The sequence below is a fragment of the Canis lupus genome, chromosome 21, assembly GCF_048164855.1.
Source record: "Canis lupus baileyi chromosome 21, mCanLup2.hap1, whole genome shotgun sequence".
In the NCBI taxonomy this organism is placed as follows: Eukaryota; Metazoa; Chordata; class Mammalia; order Carnivora; family Canidae; genus Canis; species Canis lupus.
The window spans coordinates 10,487,465-10,509,125 of record NC_132858.1 but is presented as its reverse complement, the minus strand read 5'-3'; the positions used below and the strand labels follow the sequence as shown (position 1 = coordinate 10,509,125).

At 53.1% G+C, this 21,661-nt stretch overlaps 1 protein-coding gene across 3 annotated transcripts in view; it reads right to left on the bottom strand.

Annotated features, from left to right (window-relative positions):
• Positions 1-21,661, bottom strand: part of MOB2 (MOB kinase activator 2) — a 78,254-nt gene that overhangs the window by 41,128 nt on the left and 15,465 nt on the right. The window contains exon 2 of one of the 3 annotated variants that reach the window (XM_072790466.1): positions 13,334-13,415. The exons of 1 other annotated variant lie outside the window; for it this stretch is intronic. In XM_072790466.1, the coding sequence (XP_072646567.1) occupies positions 13,334-13,410 (77 nt within the window). In that variant the 5' untranslated portion in view covers positions 13,411-13,415. Of the gene's footprint in view, positions 1-13,333; positions 13,416-19,724; positions 19,751-21,661 lie in introns of those variants that run through there. One more of the 3 variants, XM_072790464.1, reaches the window with a different exon arrangement.

Sequence of the window (21,661 nt, the reverse complement as noted above, 5' to 3'; positions counted from 1 at the left end):
GCCCTGACTGCTGCAGAGGGGATGACTGAGGCTGTGCTAGGGAAAAGGAACCCCTCCCTCTCCCCTTTCCCCTCCCCCTTCCCGCTGCTGTTTTCTCCTCGGAGATGAGGACAAAGGCATCAGGCATGGGAGTTCCAGAAATCAAGAGGAAAGCCAGAGTCTGACATGCCAAGGCCCATACTTCAGATTCCTCAGGGCAAGGCTCAGAGAAGCCATGGGGAGGAGACATTGAGCATAGCGCACTGGCCTGGAGACACTGGCCTCCTGCCCTGGCACCTCCTGGGCATGGAAGTGGCTTGAGGCCCCCATGGCTACCCTGCTGGCCCCCAGCCCCAGTCCTCAGAGGGCTTGCCTGTTCACCTCCGTTCTTAACCAGAAGCCCCCCAGAACTCCCATCTGCTGTGAAAGCTCATGGACACCCCATGTGATGTGTGCCCCCACCAGTGCCCATGATGCCAGCCTGGCCCTGGGGACACACAGACGGCCACCCCATAGCCCTTGTCTGGCTGTGTCCTCAGCCTCAAAAAGCCTTGGAACAGACCCTCACTCGTTCCTACAAGCCTTGGCCCAAATGTCACCCAAGATCCTCATCCTCCAAAACTCAAAAGGCACCCACCCTGCAGTCTTCCCCCTGGTTCCACTGGGTCTACAGGAGCTCAATGGAGTGGGAAACGGGCCTGTCCTTTCCTGCGACCACCTCAGTCAAGAGAACTTGGTCCAGCATCAGCAGTGATGTTAACACATGCTCCCAAATGAATTAATTCCTAATATGCAAATCAGAACACTTGCAAATCAGCAAGAAAAACATGACAACCCCCCCACCACAAAAGAGCAATAATGGGCAAAGACAAAAAAATAGGCAAAGAGAATTTTAAAAAACTATAAATGGTCAATAAACATAAGATCAATTTCCCTAACCCAGAAGCAACCCCACAGAAGACAAGAGGACTTTTTTCTGCTTCTGATCAAGGACGAGGACAGCCGATGCTGGGGAGGCTCCCCCGCACCTCCCACCTCCCCCCACCCTCCCACCCCCACCCCCGTGCAAAGACTGCCTCACAAAATGTTCCGGAATGCATGATGCGAAGACCCTGTGACCAGAAAGTCTACTTCTAGGAATTTATCACCAATACTCAAACTCAGAACAACTTACAAATAAGGAAGCAGAATGAAGCCCTGCTTGAAAACTGAGATGCTGGGAACTGCCTAAATAAGCCTGTGCCCACAGGGGCCTGGTTAGTAAGCCGTGGTACGTGTCTACAGGGCATGTGCCAGAACGGATGGACCATGGCACAGGGACGCTGGAAGGTGATGGAAGGTGTCACCTGGAATATCTCCTGCGAAATCTCATGTGGATTTCATTTCATTTATAATTTTATGAATTATTGGCATTTCCCATATAATCAGAAGGGGGGAAAACTGTAATTTTAGAGAAAATCATACATGAAAATGCCAAGAAAAAAGATGCTAATAAAAGGTGATTTTTCTTTCCATGTCCCCAAATGTCCAGTTATCTTGCTTTTAGAATTCAAAAAAAAAGTCATTACCTAGAACCCAATAAAGACTTTAAAAAATGAGGCACAGCTAAACATTTAGCAGTTTCCCCAAAAGGGAAACACACACTGGGTACCCCACGACAATGCCCCTCCTAACTAACCCCAAGGGGCAGAAAGACACAGCCACGGCCACACGAGGACTTCCAGAGGCGCTGAAAGGAGCTCTAGCCACAATGGGAAGACGACCCCCCCAGCAGCCACCAGCTGCAGAATGGAGTCACCCTGTCGTGGCGGCCACACTGCAGACTGTGCTCCGCACTCCAGAGGAACCAATTCCTGCTCCACACACAGCAGGTGACCTCGAGGCCCAAGGAGAGACCCAGACAGTACCCAGGACAGGCTCTCTGGGCACAACATGACAGCAGCATGGCAAGGAGGGTAGTATCTAAAAGGAGAGACATGCCAGCAGGAGCCTAGCCCCCATGACCCTGAGAAGGGTCAGGTATGGGTGCTGTCCCCTGACCACTGACTACACACACTCAGCTGTGCCAGGCCGACCTGACCCACTGGTGGGATCCCTGGCCGAGAAGACAGGGCGGCCACCAGGGTTGAGGGGACTTCCATTACAAGCAGCTCACGGTGACCTCCGGGGTTGTGGGTATACCTCCTCTGCTGTTCCTGTCTCTTCCCAAAAACATGTCTTCAGAAGCCAGCAGTATGCACAGTGAGGAAGAAGGGACAGGACGGAAGGAGCAATAGCCAATGCCACTCACCCAGATGCAGGTAAGGGGGCTTTCAGAAAGCCTGCAGCCAGGAATTATTAATTGGGAAGATTAGGAACAGGAGGCCAGGATCCAACCCCACAGGAACCTGAAGTGCCCTCACAACCTACCCCATGATCTCCTGTGGCCACGCTGGCAGGAAAGCGTCAGCCCTGCTCTTCAGCCCTGGGAGGCGCCCGACTCTGACCACACCTGCTCCCCCTCAGCACCAGGTCTTCTCAGAAACTTCCAAAAAGGGGGTAGATGGAATTAATCCTTTTTTTTTTTTTTCAGAACCTGGGAGTGAGAAAAGACTTTTATCCTAAACCTCGAGTGTGACAGATGGTTGTCTGATGTGAAACCCACGTTGGAAATCCTTTTCTGACAGTATCTTGAAGACTATTTTATTTCTGGGTTGGAATTTGTGTTTGGATTCCTGGTGTTTTGTTTTGTCTTGTTCCTCTCTCTGGAAGTTCCAAAATGTTGTGGGAACAGGGGACCTCCCTGTGCAGGGCACTGGACAAGCCTACCGTATGTGAACTCACGGCCCGCAGCTCTGGAAATATGCCAAACTGCGTTGATAAAGCCTGCTTCCTGCTCTTGCCGCAGCTCCTCTGCTTGGGTGCAGACATCCTCATGCTTATTCTCCTGGGGTCCATCCCTGACTTTCTGTTCTACTTGCAGGCAACGCACCCAACTGTACCTCTTATCCCTTGGCCTTTTAATTTGCTCTTGCATTCCTAATTTCCAAGCATTCTTTTTAATTCTTGAGTTGTTCCTTTTCTGTGCATCTACTCTTTTGGGGGCACACAGTCTTTAGCCTCTGAGGAGCTGAGTGGTGTTCTGCTCAGAGTGTGAAGTCTGACAGGAAGAAGTCTCTTCCTTCTGGGTCTGATCCCTCTCTTGTTCAGGCATCCCTCAAGGTGCCTCAAGTGGACCCCTGGCTGTCCACTCTCTTTGTCCACCAAAGAGCGCATTGATGGTCCCATGTGCTTTGCTGGGGGCCATCAGACTCCCTGGAGGGAGCATGGGGACGCCCCCATGTTAGTGTCTGCAGGCCTTCTCTTTGGGGCTGCTCAGATTCCCATTCTTCTACCTGGAGGGTGGGGTCCTGGAGACAGACAGGAGAATGGGGTGGGGGATCTCAACACCATGGCTGCAGGATATTCTCAAGGCTCTCCTTGCCTGATGGTGGCCCCAGTGCACAGTCCTGTGACTCAGGCCCTTAGGAGGGACAGGGATGTCCAGCTGCTTCTGAAAGACCCCTTGGGAGGCTCCTAGACTCCACCGATCAGGAGCCATTCTGAGCTTCATCAGGATGACTGGCAGCTCGCTGAGTCTGCACCCATTCTAAAGGCAGCCGTCCCAGTTTCCAAAACCAGAATCAGTCATCCCATTCCCCCATCTTTGTTCCTGAGGGCTTCTGCCCTTCCACACTTCCCTTGCCTCTCACTTCAGTGGAGCTGGGGAGGGAGCAGGTCCATGCAGAAGTCCAATGCATTCTATTTAGGCACTAGGGCCAAGCGCAACCCAGAACCCGGGATGCTGGCAGGTGGCCTCCGGCTCCCCTTCCTAAAGACCCTCACGGGCACCTACCAAGTGAGACCATGGCCACTTCTCCATGTGTACGAGAGGGGCTAGTGAGGTGTCTGAGCCATGCTAAGGAGCAGCCTGGCTGCTACTGGCCTCACACCGTTTCCTTGTCCTGTGCCCAGGGTCTCTAGCACTGTCAGTTCTACTCATGTGTTGGCAGGATTTTCCACCCAGCTCAGGTGGATTCATAGAGGCGGTCTTTACTGTACCTGGACGCAACTATACTCAGCAGTAGGGCTGACCAGCCTCAGAGGGAATGCGCCCTGATAGCCTCTCCCAGGTAGCCCAACCCTAGCCCTACTTCCCAGCCTGCACCTCAGGATAACTCTTCCCTTTGCCCCTATCCCCAAATAATCAGAAAGCCTTGACTCAACCTTGATGGTCAATGTGTTGTTCCCTGTCCAAGGCCATGAGTTGTATACTCTAGCTTTGGCCCAAGGCTTCCAGAGATACCACTGTCCCCATAGCAGTGTGTTCAGAGGCCAAGGGCAAAGCACTAATCTGTCAAACCAGTGGGGACTCTCAACCCTGAGCCTGGCTGAGGCTGCTAACTCAGTCTCCCATCTGCACAGCAAGGGTATGGCTCACACATGGCTGTTCAGAAAATGGGGTCTCTCTGACTAGCTTCAACTGCCACTACCCATACCCTATACCTACATGGAGTTTCGAAAGCACCTGGGGAAGGCTTGTGTGGCTCAGAGAGGTCCCTACCCCACCTCCCTGATGCAGCCACAGGCCGAGTTCCTGATCTGGCAGTCACCTGGCCACTGGCCCCAGGCCCTCATGGGACAGTGGGCTCAAGTGTACAGTAAGCTCAATAGGGTTACTACCTTCATGAGGAACTTAACTCAAGGTCAACCCAGTGGCAAAATGCAGACCTCTCCTCTTGGTGCCCCCTGAGAAAGATACTCAAACACTGGCACCTATTATGAGCCAGACACGGCTAGTCATGTGCATGCAGCCAGGCCAGGGATGCACACACACACCTGCTCACCAGAGCTCAGAGCCCAGCAGGGAACCCAACACAGGCACAGAAGGGATATGCTCCCCTGAGGACCACCACCCTGCCAGGTGCTCTGAGGCAGGGTGCAGCCATAGGCTGCCTAGAATCTCCTAAACAAAATCGGGGGTGGGGGGGGGGGGGGAAGGGCGGGGAGGCCAATACAAACAAGGCCACAAGTGAACCAGTGATGACAATAAAAGATCTTATGCACCTAGCATGCAGTCCTGAAACACTGATGCCACCCAGCACTGGCAGACTTGAGAGTACATGGCATTCCCGTGGCTGCGGGGGAGGAGCAGTTGGAGCACGTAAGCCAAGCCAGCCTCTCAGGGTGCCTTGCTGGTGGCAGCACGCCGAGGCCTCCCGTCCTCAGGACAGGTGTGCACTCCGGAGGCAAGCTGGCCATTCCGCCACGCACTCTCCACCACGCGTTTGGTCAGTTCCAGGCTCACCGGAAGGGACACTGCGCCAGCGGGCACCCAGCAGGCCCCTCTGGCAGCCCAGACCAGAGCGGCACGTGGGCCAGCAGAGCAAGAGCACTAACACAGGTACACAGCGGCTCTCCCCAGCTCTGGGATCCTGCTCACCCCAGAAGCCCACCTGCGTGCTCACCTGCGCCCTCTGGTGGACATGGGCTCCAGCTCACAGCAGCTCCTCCAAACCCTGGTCCTGCTCCAAGTCCCAGTAAGTCCCCACTAAATCCCACTGCAGGCTGCACGGTCTGGACCCATCCTGTCCACTGCACAGCTCAAAACGTGGCAGGTGTGCAGTTCAAGCCTGTGTCAAGAGATCTAGAAGGCAGTAGCTGAGGTGGAATCAGCTTGCTTCTTGAGGGGCATGTAAGTGCACCCCAGAGACCTGGGCGAGTGGGCTCAGTGGGCTCCAAAGCAGAGAGTGGGCACATCAACCCCCAGCAGCACAACCCCCAGCCTCAGGAGCTCAGCAGTTACTCGACCTTTCTGGGTCTCCTTTTCCAGTCTGTAAAGTGGGAATGTCGGCCTCCCAAGTCCAGCATGTCCCAAGTGAGCAGACACAGCACTCATGTGGGCACCTGATCGGGCACGAGAAGGCTGGCTGCCAGAGAGGAGGGTGCCAGGGCCTCTGAACACACCATGGGAGGGGTGCTCTTTCTAATTAACACGATGGGAGGGGACAAGGGAGCCGCCTCTGGCAAGCATGGCTATGAGCAGGGAACAAGTCTCCCTTCGGTACAGTGGCCAGAGCTGTGCAAACAGAGGGCGCCAAGCACGGGCTGCTTCCACGGTCTCACACGGTCTCACCATGGCTGTGACACTCCCTCCAGTCACCCAGAGGGGAGTACCTCCACACAGTGACCATGGCTAAAGAAATGAATAAGAAAAATCTCTTCTTGGCAGAGACCACACCTCCCAACACAGCACTTTGGAGACCACAGTGAGCAATGCAGAAGAAAACTTATAAAGGTATCAAAGACATAAACATAGGGGCGCCTGGGTGGCTCAATGGTTGAACGTCTGCCTTCAGCTCAGAGCATGATCCCGGGGTCCTGAGATCAAGTCCAGCACTGGGCTCCCCGCAGGGAGCCTGCTTCTCCCTCTGTTTGTGTCTCTGCCTCTCTCTGTGTCTTTCATGAATAAATACATAAAATCTTTAAATTACAAAAAAAAAGAAAACATAAAAATAGGCTCAGCCCCACTAACAAAGAAACAGGCAACACTGGAATCATGTGCCAGCAGACTGGCACCCCCAACCAGAGCAGGCCTCTGGCCACTGAGTAGGCAGGAGTGAACAGAGTGCATGTGACAGGATGTGTCACCAAGGGAGAGGACAGCAGTGACTCCTCTGGTAAAAAAAAAAAAAAAAAAAAAAGGCAGCAAAGACAATGAACTGAGCTGGTCCCTACGACACTGCTCACAACTACCACCTGACCATCACCCACAGTGGGGACAATGGTGACCTGTGGGGTGGCTGGGGGTGGGAGGGGTGCGGGCTTGTGGCACCACAAGCCAGGTCCAGAGTCCAGTCGCCCCATTTTTCTTTCAAACAAACAAAACCAGGAGAGTGCCCTCTGTGCATCCAGATCTAGGGGTTCGTGTGCCTGAGAAGGAAGTGGGCACGGGAGGGGTGGAATGCTGTCGAGTCCCCCTCTGCTGCTGCAGGGGGCACATATGAGACTTGACTCTCAGTCTCTACAACGAAGGAAAGCACTACATGAGACAAGCGAGCACCAGAGCACCCGATGGCCCCATGAGACAGGCACGATGCAAACACCGCTGGTGGCTTACTTCCAGCGCAGTCCTCCACGCCACAAGGAAAGATGTCAAGAATGCAAGGAAGACCAAGGAGCCAGGGAGGAGGGCCTGGCAGGGAAGCCCACCCAACTAGCCCACTTCTGCCCTTCATGCCAAGCTTTTGAAAATCATGTCTTCACACCCTGGCTCCACCTCCAGACCTTTCTGGAATTTCATATGCGCCCGTCCCCATCCCCCAACACACCCAAAACAGCTCTTGCTAAGGTTCCCCTGAGCCCCATACCCTTCGCTGTAGTCCAGGGAGTGAAGGACACCTGTCATAGCTGCCCGTGCAACCCCCGTGGACCAATGCTCCCCGTAGCTCCTTCCTGCTTCCCGCAGCTCCTCTCAACCGGAGCCCAGCCTTGCACCTGCCCCTCCCCGTCCATTCTCCGCCCCCTCCCTGCCCAGGTCTGCCCAGGCCCGGCTGCACACTCAGCCAACCTCGTACCTCTGCTCCACCACACGGACATACCACAGCACCTCAAATTCACCATGCCCCAAAGGACAGCCAGGACAGGCACGCCTGTGCCTCAGGAACAAAGCCGCCCCCTGCCCACTCCTGGCCATGCGATGCGCCGCCACCATCTCTCCCCTCACCTGAATCCCATGGCAATTCCCTCAATTTGCTCTCAAACACAAGCAGAGCTTGGCGCAGGCTCTGGCATGGCTGTGCCAGGCTGAACTCCAGCACCCAGACTTCCCAGTAACTCAGGCAGCTTCTTGCCCCATTTGTGCCTGCTTCATCGTCCATGAAATGGGGTCACTGTGAGAACCCCTAAAGGCATGCACTGAGGAAGATAGGAACAAATGTGCCCACCACACTGTCCTCTCCATCCCCACCTCAGTCACCCTAAGCAGGTCCTGCCATCTGCTGGGACTCTGAGAGGTGTCCTAACTGGCCTTCTTCATGAGATCCTGGCAACACAATCCTCTTCATGCTATACCCAGAGGGGTCATAGGAAAACACAACAGGGCCACACTAAGCCCCTCTGAAGGCTTCCTGATGTGCTTAAAACATGCCTCACCTCTGAGAAGCCACCTTGAAACCTGTCCCTCTGGCCTCACAAGAGGCACCCACTCATGCCCTCCTTGCTCTCCACACCCCATGCCTCCTGGATCCTCCAGAACTCGCCTCCCTGCAGTGCCTAAACTTCACTGCTTTAAGCATACTTCCTCGGGATCACCCCCAGCCCAAAGGACCCTCCAGCAGCCCGTGCCTCAATGGGCCCCGCTGTGGGGTTCCACATCATGGGGAGGCCCTGTCTACAACACGGTCCACACAGCTTCTCTGTGGCTTGCAGCTCTGCCTCAAGGTGGATGTTGTCACCATACCCAGCCACAGTGGGGATGGAGCCCTGGCCCCAAGGGCCCTGACAAGACCCCCCTCACTGTTGGCTCACAGTGCACGAGAGCAACACCCACCTGCCCCCTGCTGCAGGAGTGCCCAGGACAGCTCAGCCAGCAAGACTCGCCACAGAGGCCTGGCCCTGGCACATAGACCAGTGGCCCTGGCAGTGGAGAGAGAACTTTGCTGGCCCAGCCACCCACAAGCTGATGCACAGCAGCATGAGGCCTGGGCAAGGCTGCAGGAGACCAGCAGGCCAGCTGCCGTCCACTCCACCTGCACTGTAATAAGCACTGGACACAGTGCCTGGCCTGCTCTGGTATCACAAACACAGCCAAGTCAGCTACGTGTTACCTTCCACTGCACCAGGTGGCCCATGTCCTTGCCTGTTCCCTGGACACTGATGTTTCTAAGGATGGAGACAACATGGAAAACTCTAGTACTCTCTGGTTAGTAAGTGCTATGGAGAAGACAACAGTGCAGAAAGGGGCAACGACAACTGGGGCAGGGAGGGAGAGTTTACTTGAAGCAAGAGGTCAGGGACAACGTCCCTGCTCAGGGGACATCACCACTGACAGCTGAGTGATGTAAAGGGACAAGCCGAAGAAAGGTATGGAGGAAACAGTAGGTGCCAAGACCCAAGTGCATGGGAGCTGGCCATGCAGACAGGCAGGAAGTCAGTAGGCTGCGGCCAGGCCCGTGGGGGCAGAGTGGAGCAGGGGGTGAGGGCCTGATGGGTTCAGAATCACCAGCTGCCACTGGAGTCCAGTGCAGTGGAACCCCAGGGGACCCTGGAGGCCATGACACAACCAATGTTCTGCCACAGAAGTCCCTCTAGTGTTGAGGCAGCGAAGCAGCAGGCTGCCAGCCAAGGTGCTGTGGATGTGGCCCGGGAGCAAGACGCCAGCATGCACAAGGCTCATGTGCGTGGCCGGGACCCAGAGGACTTGGGGTGCACCTTCGTGGGGGAGCAGACCTCACGGGGCTGGGAGGAGATGCATCATGGTTGTGGTGGAGCAGGCCAATGAACGGTATTTGCTGAAAGAAGGCCTGCAGTGAAACAGGGAGCTCCCCTGTAGACACAGAGAGGCAGCGAGCCTAGTCCAGCCAGGACACAGGCAGAGCCAGCTAAGAGGCTGAGGCTCACAGTTGTGCAAAAGGAAGAGGCCTGTGAAAGTCCTCCAGAGTCCTCTCAAGAGCCCAAAATGACACTTCTTGAGATACCCCTCAGGGACTCACTCCTGAGTGCCCAGCAGAAGCTCCTCTGTTCTCTCACAGCTTTGAGAATAAAGCGACTGCTCCCTGGGAAGATCTCCCACCAAAGCAGAAATGGGAGCAATTCCACCTAAGCCTTCCTGCTGCTCTCATCTCCCTTCACACTGCACCCGAGCAGAGGCCTGGGACTGCCCTGCTCCCCAGATGCCCTCCTAGTGACGCCTCTGCATCCTCAGCCCACCCACAGCAAGAGCTGCCACCACTGCAGAAAAAGATGTGGCTCTGTTGCTGCGGCCACCTGCTGCTGCCTGCAGGGACTTCTCTGCCCTGAGGGCCAGATCCTGGGGCTCCTCTGCTTCCAGGCAGGCAGCGCACATGCTCAGGGGAAAGGCATGGCCCAAGGATGGATGCCAGGCAAGGCTGTTCTGCTTGGGAAAATCCTTTGCTCATTCACTGACACCTGATGTTCATGACGAAATCACACCTGCATAAACAATGTGAGGGCCTCATCTTCTCAAAGGACTCTTAATTCTGATCAGGACCACACCCTCATCGCTCAGTCCCTGGAAGCAGAGGAAATGACAGGCAGAAGGTGCTGGGCCTTCCCAGGCTCCAGGGTGAGCTGTGGGTATGGGAACCCACAGCCTGCCCTTTGCAGTCCAGCAGCACTCGGGGGACTACAGTGAAAAGCTCAGGTCCTGGCACCTCAAGAGCAAAGGACCCCAAACCAGGGGTGAGGCTGTGCCTTGTGCATTCCCTTCCCTATAACACCGGCTTTAGGACACCCCACTCAGTGGCAGTGGGGAGGCTTGACCCACCCTAATCAGCTGCATAGCATGATCACTAACTTGGCACCCCTCCCAAGAGGGGGTGCCCCCATGCATGGCAGGTGCACAGCCTACACACATGCGCATACACGCTCACACTCTCACACACAGATGGTGCACACTGTCCATGCTGTGACACAAGGGTCTGTGCAGGAACTCCAGCGACTGCTCAGCACCCTCCACTCATAGGATCATCCCCACTGGTCTCCTCCTTTAAAGTAAAATGTCCTCTTTTGTTAGGAAACAATTCTGCGTTAGTAAGCCTGGATTGTCTCATTTTATTTTTTTTTTATTTTTATTTTTTTATGATAGTCACATAGAGGAGAGAGAGGCAGGGACATAGGCAGAGGGAGAAGCAGGCTCCATGCACCGGGAGCCTGACGTGGGATTCGATCCCGGGTCTCCGGGATCGCGCCCTGGGCCAAAGGCAGGCGCCAAACCGCTGCGCCACCCAGGGATCCCGGATTGTCTCATTTTAAATGGATCTCCTTGCATGTGTGATTTTAATATCACTTTCTTTTTATTCCAAAATAGAAGGTACTCTGAAACTTTCTCAAACTACAAGCTGAACCCACTAATATGGGTTGTAAAACTGGCTTGGTGGGTCAGATCCTAAAAAAAAAAAAACTAGCACAAAACAGAAATGATCACTGGCATGTGCAGCAGACTAGTCTGTTTCAGTTACACACATACACACACTCCCCATTGGTACACACACACAGTGCATTCTAAGTCACATTACAAAATAAACTTCACGATCACAAAGTTTCAAAAGTCTGTTCTGGAACACACTGTAGCTGTGCCTGGCTATCTTCCGGGAAATCTGAGTGGGACCCAGGGCCTTGCCAAGCCAGCGTGTTGAGATCCATCTACTGGAAGGTCCTACCTGCCAATAGGGCACAAATTCACACATTTCGTATTTTAGGAACACCTGAAACACCCTCCTGCTCAAGAGGCTAGTCCCGGTGGAAGGAGCTGCAAGCACACACAGCTCTGCAACAGTCCTGAGAAGCCAATGTAGGATCGACAAAAACAAAACCATGTTTACAAACAGAACCATTGGAAAATGCTCTCCAAATACAATGCAGTCAAGTGTGTTACTGAATCGGTGTTTTTTACAAGTTAGTCATAAACTTTCAATGAGGTTTGCTTTCTTTAGAGCTGCTTTTTCAATTCTGCTCCAGACAGTTATTCAAAACTTCACTTGATAGTTGTTCTTCCAAAACATGTCTTACGGAATGGATACCCCAACACCCCCAGTCTCCCAGTCAGTCTGCAGTCGAGATGCTGTGGGTTTCCTTCCTGCTCCTATGGTGGCCCTCAAGCATTATGCTGTGATTGCATTCCCCATCCCTGGAACTCTCCGGATCCAACGGGTGGTGGCACTTAAGAGAGAAACTGAATCAGTGGGGAATCTCACAGCTCCAGCACCACAAGCTTAGGGAAGGGACGCGACCCAAGGCCCCCGCACCTTTCTCCCATGGCCCCCAACCCAGCCCAATCTGGCCCCCAACCCAGGCGATCCTGCTGGGGTCTCTCCCCAACACAGACAATCAGAAATTCTGATGTTGCTGACCCAGAGCCCCCCATCAGGTGAGGAAGCTTTGGTGCCAACGGCTGCCCCGAGAGAGCAAGAGGGAGGGAAGCTAGACCATTGTTCATGCAGAGAAAGGCGGAGGAGCTGAGACATGAGGGGCCAGCCAAAACCCAACAGCAGGGCAGCAAGGGGACACCCACCCAGCGTTCCACAAGGGCAAGTGGCCCCCCTGCAAGGCCGCCACGAGACAGAGGAGGACACTGCTTTCTGCTGCTGTCCTCAGAGCACTTATGCAGAAACATACGAGGACTATCGTAGAGCAAACACACAACGGTTTGTTCTGTACATTTTATTGTATAATGCAATAAATACCCAGCCAGGGAGGTTATGACCCACAGCTACCCTGCCACATCCAGGAGACAGCCACTCAGAGTCCACTCTTCACTCCTAAGTACAATAGCCCTGGGATTCTCCTTCCCAGAGTCCAGCCTGGGCCTGGGTGCTGGTGATGAGGCCATGCACACACCCCTGGACTGGAGTGGAGGGCAGAGTAGTCCTCTTGACCTTGCTGAGGAGATGCGGTAAGAACTACTGACCTGTCATGCACAGGCTGCTGCCAGGCACAGTCACCAGGCCAGCCATCCATACGACAGGCGCACAGAGGGGCAGCACCAGGCTGTGGGGGCAGACAGGCTTTCTGAGGAAAGGGAGTCAATCTCTGGTGGACAGCAGTTGCCCTGGGAAGCCAGGCAGGCCAATCTGGGAGAGGAGCCTAACCTGGGAGGCAGTGGGCAGCCCCCAGGCCCTGGGGGCATGGACAAGCCCCAATGCAGCAAGGTCTAACAGCACAGAGCCTCTAACAGACGCTAAGCACAGCTCCTGTCCATGCTGGAGCCTGGAGAGAGGAGAGAAGACATGGCACAGACAGGCTAACCCAGCCCTGCTTCTGCCCTTTTTTTTTTTTTTTTTTTAATTTATGATAGTTACAGAGAGAGAGAGAGGCAGAGACACAGGCAGAGAGAGGGAGAAGCAGGCTCCATGCACCGGGAGCCCGATGTGGGATTCGATCCCGGGTCTCCGGGATCACGCCCTGGGCCAAAGGCAGATGCCAAACCGCTGCGCCACCCAGGAATCCCTGCTTCTGTCTCTTAAGATAAGAGCGGGGAAGCCTCTAGAGCATGAAACTAAAAAAAAAAAAACAAAAAAAAAAACATTTTAAGTGCTCCCCCCACATCACCAAAACTAAAAAAGCCCAACCAAACAAGAAAACTTGTTTTACTTACTTAGAGGTCCAGAGGAAAGGGTGGTGGGTGAACCCAACTTGGCCACTGAGAGGCGGCAGCAACAGCCACGGCACCATGGCATCTGCCCCTCAAGATAAAAACAGTAACCCCAATTTCAAAACTGTTTTAACAATGAGGAAAATACAAGAAGCCATGAGACAACTGTGCTGACACATCAGAACTAGAAAGATTCCACGCCCACGAAGCATAGAAAATCGACCATTGCACCAGTCGCTAATGTCCCCTCCAGAAAGGCACAGGAGCTGCGGGCTGCCTGGCGGGATGCAGATTAGGAGGGGCACACTCACGGGCCCGGGATCGCCCACCCTGACGTCAGCACTGCACCGCTGGGGGCGGGGCTCGTCCCGCCAGCATGTGCCTCACGTCCCAGTTACAGACAGCAGATAAACTAAACAGGAAATTCTGCTGCTAACCCAGGTTGAGAACCTTGATTTCTAGACAGTGAGAGCTGGCTAGGAAATGGATTGGATTATGTGAAAGCCCCAGGCCACTCGGAATGGGAAGGGTGAGCGGGACTCCACAGCACCTTGTCTTTCCATGTATGGTCTGTTCACCAAAAAAGCCTAAAAACAGCGCCCAACCCAAAGCAACGGGGCCAACCCTTGCACCGGGAATGTGGTCTCTGAAAGCCATCTCCCACTACAAGAAACCAGGGGTCCTTTGAGAATAAGGCAGATTCCAGGTCTGGACCTTGTTGTCACTGACCGCAGAGAGCAGTGACACTACCCAAGGCCACAAGGTTCCTAGCCATCAAAAATCACAACCAGCCTGCAGGAGCTCACAGGGGTAGGAGACGGGACAATGTGGCTGCTGGTGAGGGGGATGACTGCAATGGACTAAAAGGGAAAGACCGTTTTAATTCATGAATTCTTCTTGAAACATGTATATTGTAAACCCTCCCGGCCACTTTGAGCAGATGCTAGGGAACCAGCTCCTTAATTCTGAGAGGGAAAAATCAAGCATTTATCCTGCATTCCTACACTGATTTGAGATATCTTGGGATAACCAAGCCACTGACAGGAGGTCTCTAGTCAGAGTGCTGCGCTCCAGGCTGCCTGGACACTGGGATGTGACCTTCAGCAATGAGTCTATACCACCTGCTCTCTCCCTCTCACCCAATGAGGAGAAACGAGACACCAAGTAAACAACAGCCTGTACCCAGCTCCAACCTCAGTGGCACGTGGGAACCACGTGAAGGCTGAGCTCTGCAAAGGGAGGTTTTCTGGCCAGCACAAAGAGAGACTCATGATGCCAGATGTGTTGTGAATTGCACTCCCTCCCTGCCCATGGTCCCTGCCAAAACAGTCACCTCTTGTGAAGAGAGACCTGACCCCATGCAAGGATGGCCTAGAAGGACGTCCCTTCTGCTGGGCCCACTACCCTCCTGGAATGTGGGAGAAGCTGGTCAATGGCCAGACAGGGCCTTGTCCATCCATCTGTCCATTTGCTCCAACGGGGAGCAGGACTTGTTTCCCTCTCCCTGGCAACATGACCTCAGGGCAGTTGCCTTAGTCACCTGTGGTAGGTGAGCAAGCCAGAGGCAGCAAGGCCAGTGTCCTAAGCTGCCACAGTGCCCACTACAAACCACAGCTCCCTTCACCAAGTGGCCACTTTACTGCCCCAAACCCCAGCCTCTCAGATGCCTCTGCAGGGGACTGGATGACTCACTTCCACACATGGTGCACAAAGAAAGCAGTCTCAGGACTCTTCTCACTAACCCCAGACCCAGGAGCCTTGTGCCCTTGTGGGGGCCCCTCCAAAACAGATGTGGTCAGGCAGGCCTGTCTCCCATGGGGTGTTAATGAGAGGCTAGGTGAAAGCAGCAGAGGCGACTGAGATGGCTCCTATGCACGGGGCTCTTTGCACCCACTGGACACACACCGCCAGGCACCTGCTCCGGACTGCCCCAGAGACCCTGGGACTTGACACCTAAGAATTCACTGCCCTGTCTCCAAAGGGGATGGCAAGCAAGTGAAGCCGACAGAAAGGAACAGAGGCTGGAGGGAACCCAGCACACTGTGGGACCAGAGCAAGAGACTAGGGCTAGAGCCTGGGACCTTTCTGTTCTGGGTAGCCTCAGCCACCGTGGTGGGGAAACAGAAGACAGGCCATGGCATTGACTGGGATGCTGCCCTGGGAGAAGGAGTGAGGTTGCTGGTGGGGCCCGGCAAGAGTTCCAGAATCTGTGGGGGGAATACTGCAGAGCTTCGTGTGGGCCTCAGGACAAAAGAACAGATTTGTTTCAGGAAGGGATGCCAGAGCCCAGGTTCACCTAAGGTCACAGTGCAGAAGGAAGCTCACTGGAGCAAAGACAGGCTCTAGAAAGTCCCAACCAACTCCTTCCAGTCTGTGCACTCCCCAGAGTTGGACACCCCCAACCTCACAACCAGGGGAGGGGCTGTGAGTAGTACAAAGAGGGAGTGCAGGCTGCAGATGAGCAGCAAAGATCCCATGCTCTTTCTCAACAGCTTGAAACACAATACTACTGAGTAGCAGAGACAAGAAAAGCAAGGATCCTAGTGACTTTCATTAATAAAAGTGGCTTTAAAAATCTCTCAGAGGAAATCGAGGCTGTGACAACTACACAACAAATATATTTATTTGAGAATACCTACTACTTTGTATGTTGTTACTCTGCCTCTGACCCCAGTCAGCCAAGAGGCCAAACTTCTCTTACAAGTCCCATCCATTCTCTTTTCCCTGCCACTGGGGCGGGGTCTGGTCTCCATGGCCACCATGTGAGTGGGGCTTTTGGAGGGCACACCGGCTCGGTGACCCCCAGAGACCCAGCCTTCCAGGCCTCCCATCCCCGCCCAGCCCCTGCCCTCAGAGGCTGGCAAGCCCTTATACTGTTTCTTACCCTGATACCACATGGCCCTCACCTCTGCCTTCTTCCTCCTCTGTGGCTCTTATCCAGTGACTTTCGATCCTATTTCTAAGCTATACTAAGTACGGCAGAGGCAGCAGGCTCCTCCTAGTGCAGCCTGTCTTATTTGAGGTTCAAGGGGTAAATCATTATCAAACGGTTAAGAAAAATATATATGTGGTGGGAGGGGAGAGAGATGCGGAGCAGAGGTAGGGAATGAGAGAGCAAACCTAAGGGTGATGCTAGGAATCCAGGAAGTACTGAAACTATTTTTGCAACTCCTCTAACTTTGAAATTGCTGTAAATAAAAACAAAACAACAGCAGGTGGGGTGGGAGAATGGATCACTTCCAAAGGAGCAAGAGTTTACCTGACAGCCAGCTTCTCAAAGCAACACCAGAAGCCAGAAGCCAGTGGATGGACATCTAAAACGGGCTGAAAGAAAGCCAAGCAAAACTGCTCCATGCAGTGAAAACATCTGTCAAGAATGAAGGCAAACTGGAGATGGTTTTGGACTGACACAGATGGGGAGCTCCCCACCAGTGCCGGGCACTGAAGAAAGAAAATGGAGAGGACGTCCTTCAGGAGGGAGAAACCGGCTATGGAAGGGAGCAACGAAAGCAGCAAATCTACAAAAATTGGATATCAGAGAAATGCACAAATCTAAATAAATACCAAGTATATGAACAGAGACAATACTTGGGAGGTTACAACATACTGAGTGAATGAGCACGTCCTCGAAAGATCACGAGTCCTAGGGCAGGTGACTGCAGGAGGGTCTGAGATCTGGGTGATGCAGAGAGGAACAGAGCAGCTCATTAGCATCATATGTCAAGTTTAGGGTCTGTGCCCTACATAACCTCTAAGAGAAAGGAACAATGAGTGCATAGCTTCCAAAGCAGGGCAGGTAGGAAGAGGTAGGATTTAAAAGAATAAGAGGCGCCTGGGTGGCACAGTGGATTAAATGTCCAATTCTTGATTTCAGCTCAGGTCATGATCTCGGAGTCGTAAGATCAAGTCCTACATTGGGCTCCACCTGGGTGCAGAGCCTGTTTGAGGTTCTCTCTCCCTCTCTCTCTGCCCCAGCCCCCTTAAAAATTAAAGAATCATAATATATTCAAACAAAAGGCAGATGAGCAGCACTGCAGGAAGGGCCTGGCCAGGTGGGCCCTACACGCCCTGGCCTCCACCATACACATTAAGGGGAAGTGGGCTAAAAGAAAAGCCAATTCATGTGCCACCTGCTTATGTGACCATTACCAGACCTACAAGGTCTATTGTGTGTGGTGCAGAGCCTTGGGGTGGCCCACTCTGGGGGCCACATGCGATCCCCCACTCTGGGAGTCTCCCGCCTGTTTCTTGATCTTCAGCGAGGTCTGGCTGCATCCCTTTCATCAGTGTTACATGCACATGCCACACATCTACCTGGGGCATTGGCCTTTCTACTACTCAAGGGCTTTTTTTTTTTTTTTTTTTTTTAAGATTTTATTTATTTATTCAGAAGGAGAGAGGCAGAAACTCAGGCAAAGGGAAAAGCAGGCTCCATGCAGGGAGCCCGATGCAGGACCCGATCCCAGAACTCCAGGATCACACCCTGAGCCAAAGGCAGTTGCTCAATGGCTGAGCCACCTAGGTGTCCCCCAAGGGCTATCTTTTGATGAACTTCTTAGTCTTAATGTAAACCAAATTCTCTTTCCCTTTATGATCAGCACTTCTGGCCCTGTTTAGGAAAACCATTCTTAAACCAAACTCCAAGAATAGTATCTTCTGTGTTATCTTCTAGAACAGTGCTGTCCAATAGAAATATCACAAGCCACAAATGCCGTCATGTATATAATTTCAGATTTTCTAATAGCCACATTAAAGCATTAAAGGAAACAGGTGAAACTAATTTTAATAACTGTTTAGCCCAAAGTACTGTCATTTCAACATGTAATAGAAATAAAAACATTTTTTGTTGTTTTTTTCAGAATCTAGGTGTTGTTCACTTCCACACATCTGAAGTGCTCGATGAGCATGCACAAGCTCTAGAACTTCTATATCTACACTCTCCCCGGCTCAGTTATTCTTTGTATGGTGTGTAGTATGTACCACGGGTTTTTTGTTTTCTTTTAAATATATAGATATCCACTTGACCCAGCATGCTTTATTACAAGGACTCTCTGGACCTTCTCTCTTCTCTCTCAAGCAGTCTTGCCAGAGATGTTCACTCTATCCCTATTGTTCAAAGCATCAAACTCTGGCCTTGATGACTCTGCTGAAGATCCAGTTTCTGTTGTACCAGCTGCCACTCCCATGCTCTCCGCACCCCCTGCCCTTACCGCCCTCCACATCCTCTGGCTTGCACTGCTCCACAGGTGACTCCTTCCTTTCTGATCTGTGATTCCGAAGCTCTGAACTGCTCTCTGGTCTACTTGCAGCCCACAAGTCCCAACAGGTAGTGTTTTTGTTATCTTTCAGCTAAAAATATTTTCCCCTTCCATTACAAATAATTTTTTGTTCACCTGGTTACTTAGAAATGTGTCTCCTAATGTCTAAATATAGGGAGTTGGCTTCTCTTTGTCGTTGATTTCTGGTTTGATTCCACTTTGGCCAAGAACACACTCTGCATGGCCGCTATTGGCTGAAGCCTATTGAGATTTCAGTTTGTGAATGTTCTAGGAGCCTTAAAGAGGGTATGGAGCCCACTGCCATTGGGCTCCCTATTCTCTATATTGGTTCAAATGTGGAAATCATGATTTTCAAATATTTACGCTGGCTGGCATGTATGGCTGGCAAGGGTACAGTGAAGCTGAGCTGTCATGAGTGCAGGGCAGGTCGGTGGACTCAGCTTCCCCACACCTTCTTCCTAAGGCCCCATGCTAGCAGGGCCACTCTACATCCTGCTCAGGGGCTGTCCAGGGACCCGGGACAGTAAGAACAAGAGGAGAGCCAAAGCCAGGATAAGCGTTTTTTCCAACCTCCCCCTATTTTACCCAGCCCCTGGCACTACTCTAGCCCTCTGTTCCTGAGTTTGATTTTTTCTTTTTTGAGAATCCACAGTAAGTGATACCAGGCGGTATTTATCTTTCTCCATCTGGCTTATTTCACTTAGCACAATGCCCTTCAAGGTCATGCATGTTGTCACAAATGACAGGATTTCCTTCTTTTTAAGGCTGAATGGCATTCCATTGTGTATAGATATGTTTCTGTCAACCCACACAAGTTGCTTCCATACCTTGACCATCAGGAATAACACTGGAATGATGGTGGGAGTACAGATGTGTCTTCAGGATCATGATTTCGTTTAGATAAATACCAAGAAGAGAAACTGCTGGATCATATGGTAGCTCTGGTTTTAATTTCATGAAGAACCTCTACACTGTTTCCATAGTGGCTGCACCAACTGACATTCCCACCAAAGGTGCAGTTTTGACCCATTCTCACCAACACTGTCAGGTGTGAGGTGACAGCTCAGTGTGGTTTTGATTTGTATTTCCCTGATGATGAATATCTTTGCACGTACCTGCTGGCCATCTGTAGGTCTTCTTTGGAAGACAGGCAGATGGGAGACTTCCTAGGCCAGGGTCTCAGCTGGAGAGGGCACATCAGAGGGCTGACCAGGCTGTAATGCAACAGGTACCCCTGGGGCGGGAACCGGGGTGGGGCTAGAGGGGGATGGGAAATTTGGACAAAGGGTCTTTTAAGCAAGTGTGACATGATAGGCTCTCCGGTGATTTGTGGAATACTGGATTCAAAGATGAGGATGTATGGCCCCCAATCCCACATCTAGGTGCCTGCTTGCATCTGGGAGAGCCCATGGCCCCAGGGCCTGCCTGGAGGGAGCCCAACAAAGCCATGGCCCTGACGAGGTCCTACAGTCTAGACTGGCCCCTGGACCAGGCCTGCAGCCAGCACCATGGGGTACGGAAGCAGCCAGGACATGGCCTGCCCCAGCACAGGCTCTCAGTCCAGGCATATAGGCTGAAGAGTGCAGTCTTCACCCTAGACTCCTGCAAATGTCATTTTAGTGGACATTTTATTATTTGTGTTACAAATCAAAGGACCCAGATTTCTGGGAAAGAAATGACATATAGAAAATAGTAGTGGTCCAAAGAACTGCTCCCACAGGGACACCTGACTCTGGAGGGCAGTGTGGCCCCACAATTACTGTTCTCCCAGCTGCTGTGTTATCAGGAGCACCCTGTGACCCCAGCTGCAGCAGAATTGGCATAAAGCACTAACAGGACTACTGGGGACATCTGCAGGTACCACATCTTGATCCTACATCTGAGTCAGTGTTCTAAAAACAAATAAACCATGAGAACAGACTCAAAGGCCACAGCCCCATAGGCCCTGGCCCTGGCCCTGGCCCCTATACTACATACAGTCCACTTCTACTGCCTGGTCCTATCGTGGCTTCCCCAGGGGATAGCCAGCCCAAGCCCAGCACCTTCATCACCTATAGCACTGGAGGTGCCAACTGCCAGAGGCCGAGAAAGTACAGCCAATGTCCCCACCTTGCCAGATCAGCACAAGGCCAGGACACTGTGGAGACCCCAGCCACCAAGTCCTATACAGCTGCGCCTGCTCCTCCAATGCTGTCCTAACTGCAGATACAACAGGAACAGGAGCCACCGGGAGCCAGATGCCAGAACGTCACACCCTGGCCAGCAAGGTACCACGGTCCTCACACATGGGTCTAGCTGTAGCTTAGGACCTGACACGACGGCACCCAGGCACGCTGCTGGCGGCTGCAGCTAGTCTACAGAACAGCAAAGGCTGAGCCTCTGACCACACTGAGCCTGCCACCAACGCTGACCCATGTGTCTCTGCTATGCTGACAGGAGCAGGGAGCATGCTGCACACAACAGGAGGCAGATGCGGGACAGCAGAGGACATGGGCAAGTGGGACCCCTCAGGCCCCTTGGCCCGTGTACAGCTCCAACAATGCCTCCGGGGCTTGGCCAGATGCCAGGTACAGGACCACAAGCATACAGCAGAGCTGCTCCACCCTGAAAAAGCACGGCAACACCCCTGAGGTCTCTATCTGAGGGTTCCCCTAGACCTGAGGGGGCAATCTGGGCCCTAGCACTGGCTGGGACAGACCCACCTGCTGAGGCCTCCTGCCCACCCCCCTCCATCTCAGGCCCTAGGGTGGAAGTCTGAGTCGGGCTGGGCGGGCCCCTGGAGCCAGTCGCAAAGCGGATGTGAGCTCTGTCCACAAAGGCCACCTCTGGCACCAGCTCCACCAGCAGGGCGATGGGTTATGCTCTCACACAGAGCCTCAGGAGAGAGGGCACTCTTTGGGCAAAGAAAGGCACCTGCCACCTTCCTGTTGACAGCTCAGACCTCAGGGGCCAGCAAACCACAAACACTACTTAAAACTGCGAGTCCAGTGAGGAGACCACAGGTGAGGGGAAACGATGCAGACAGCGAAGCCCCCACCCCCCCCACCCCCAT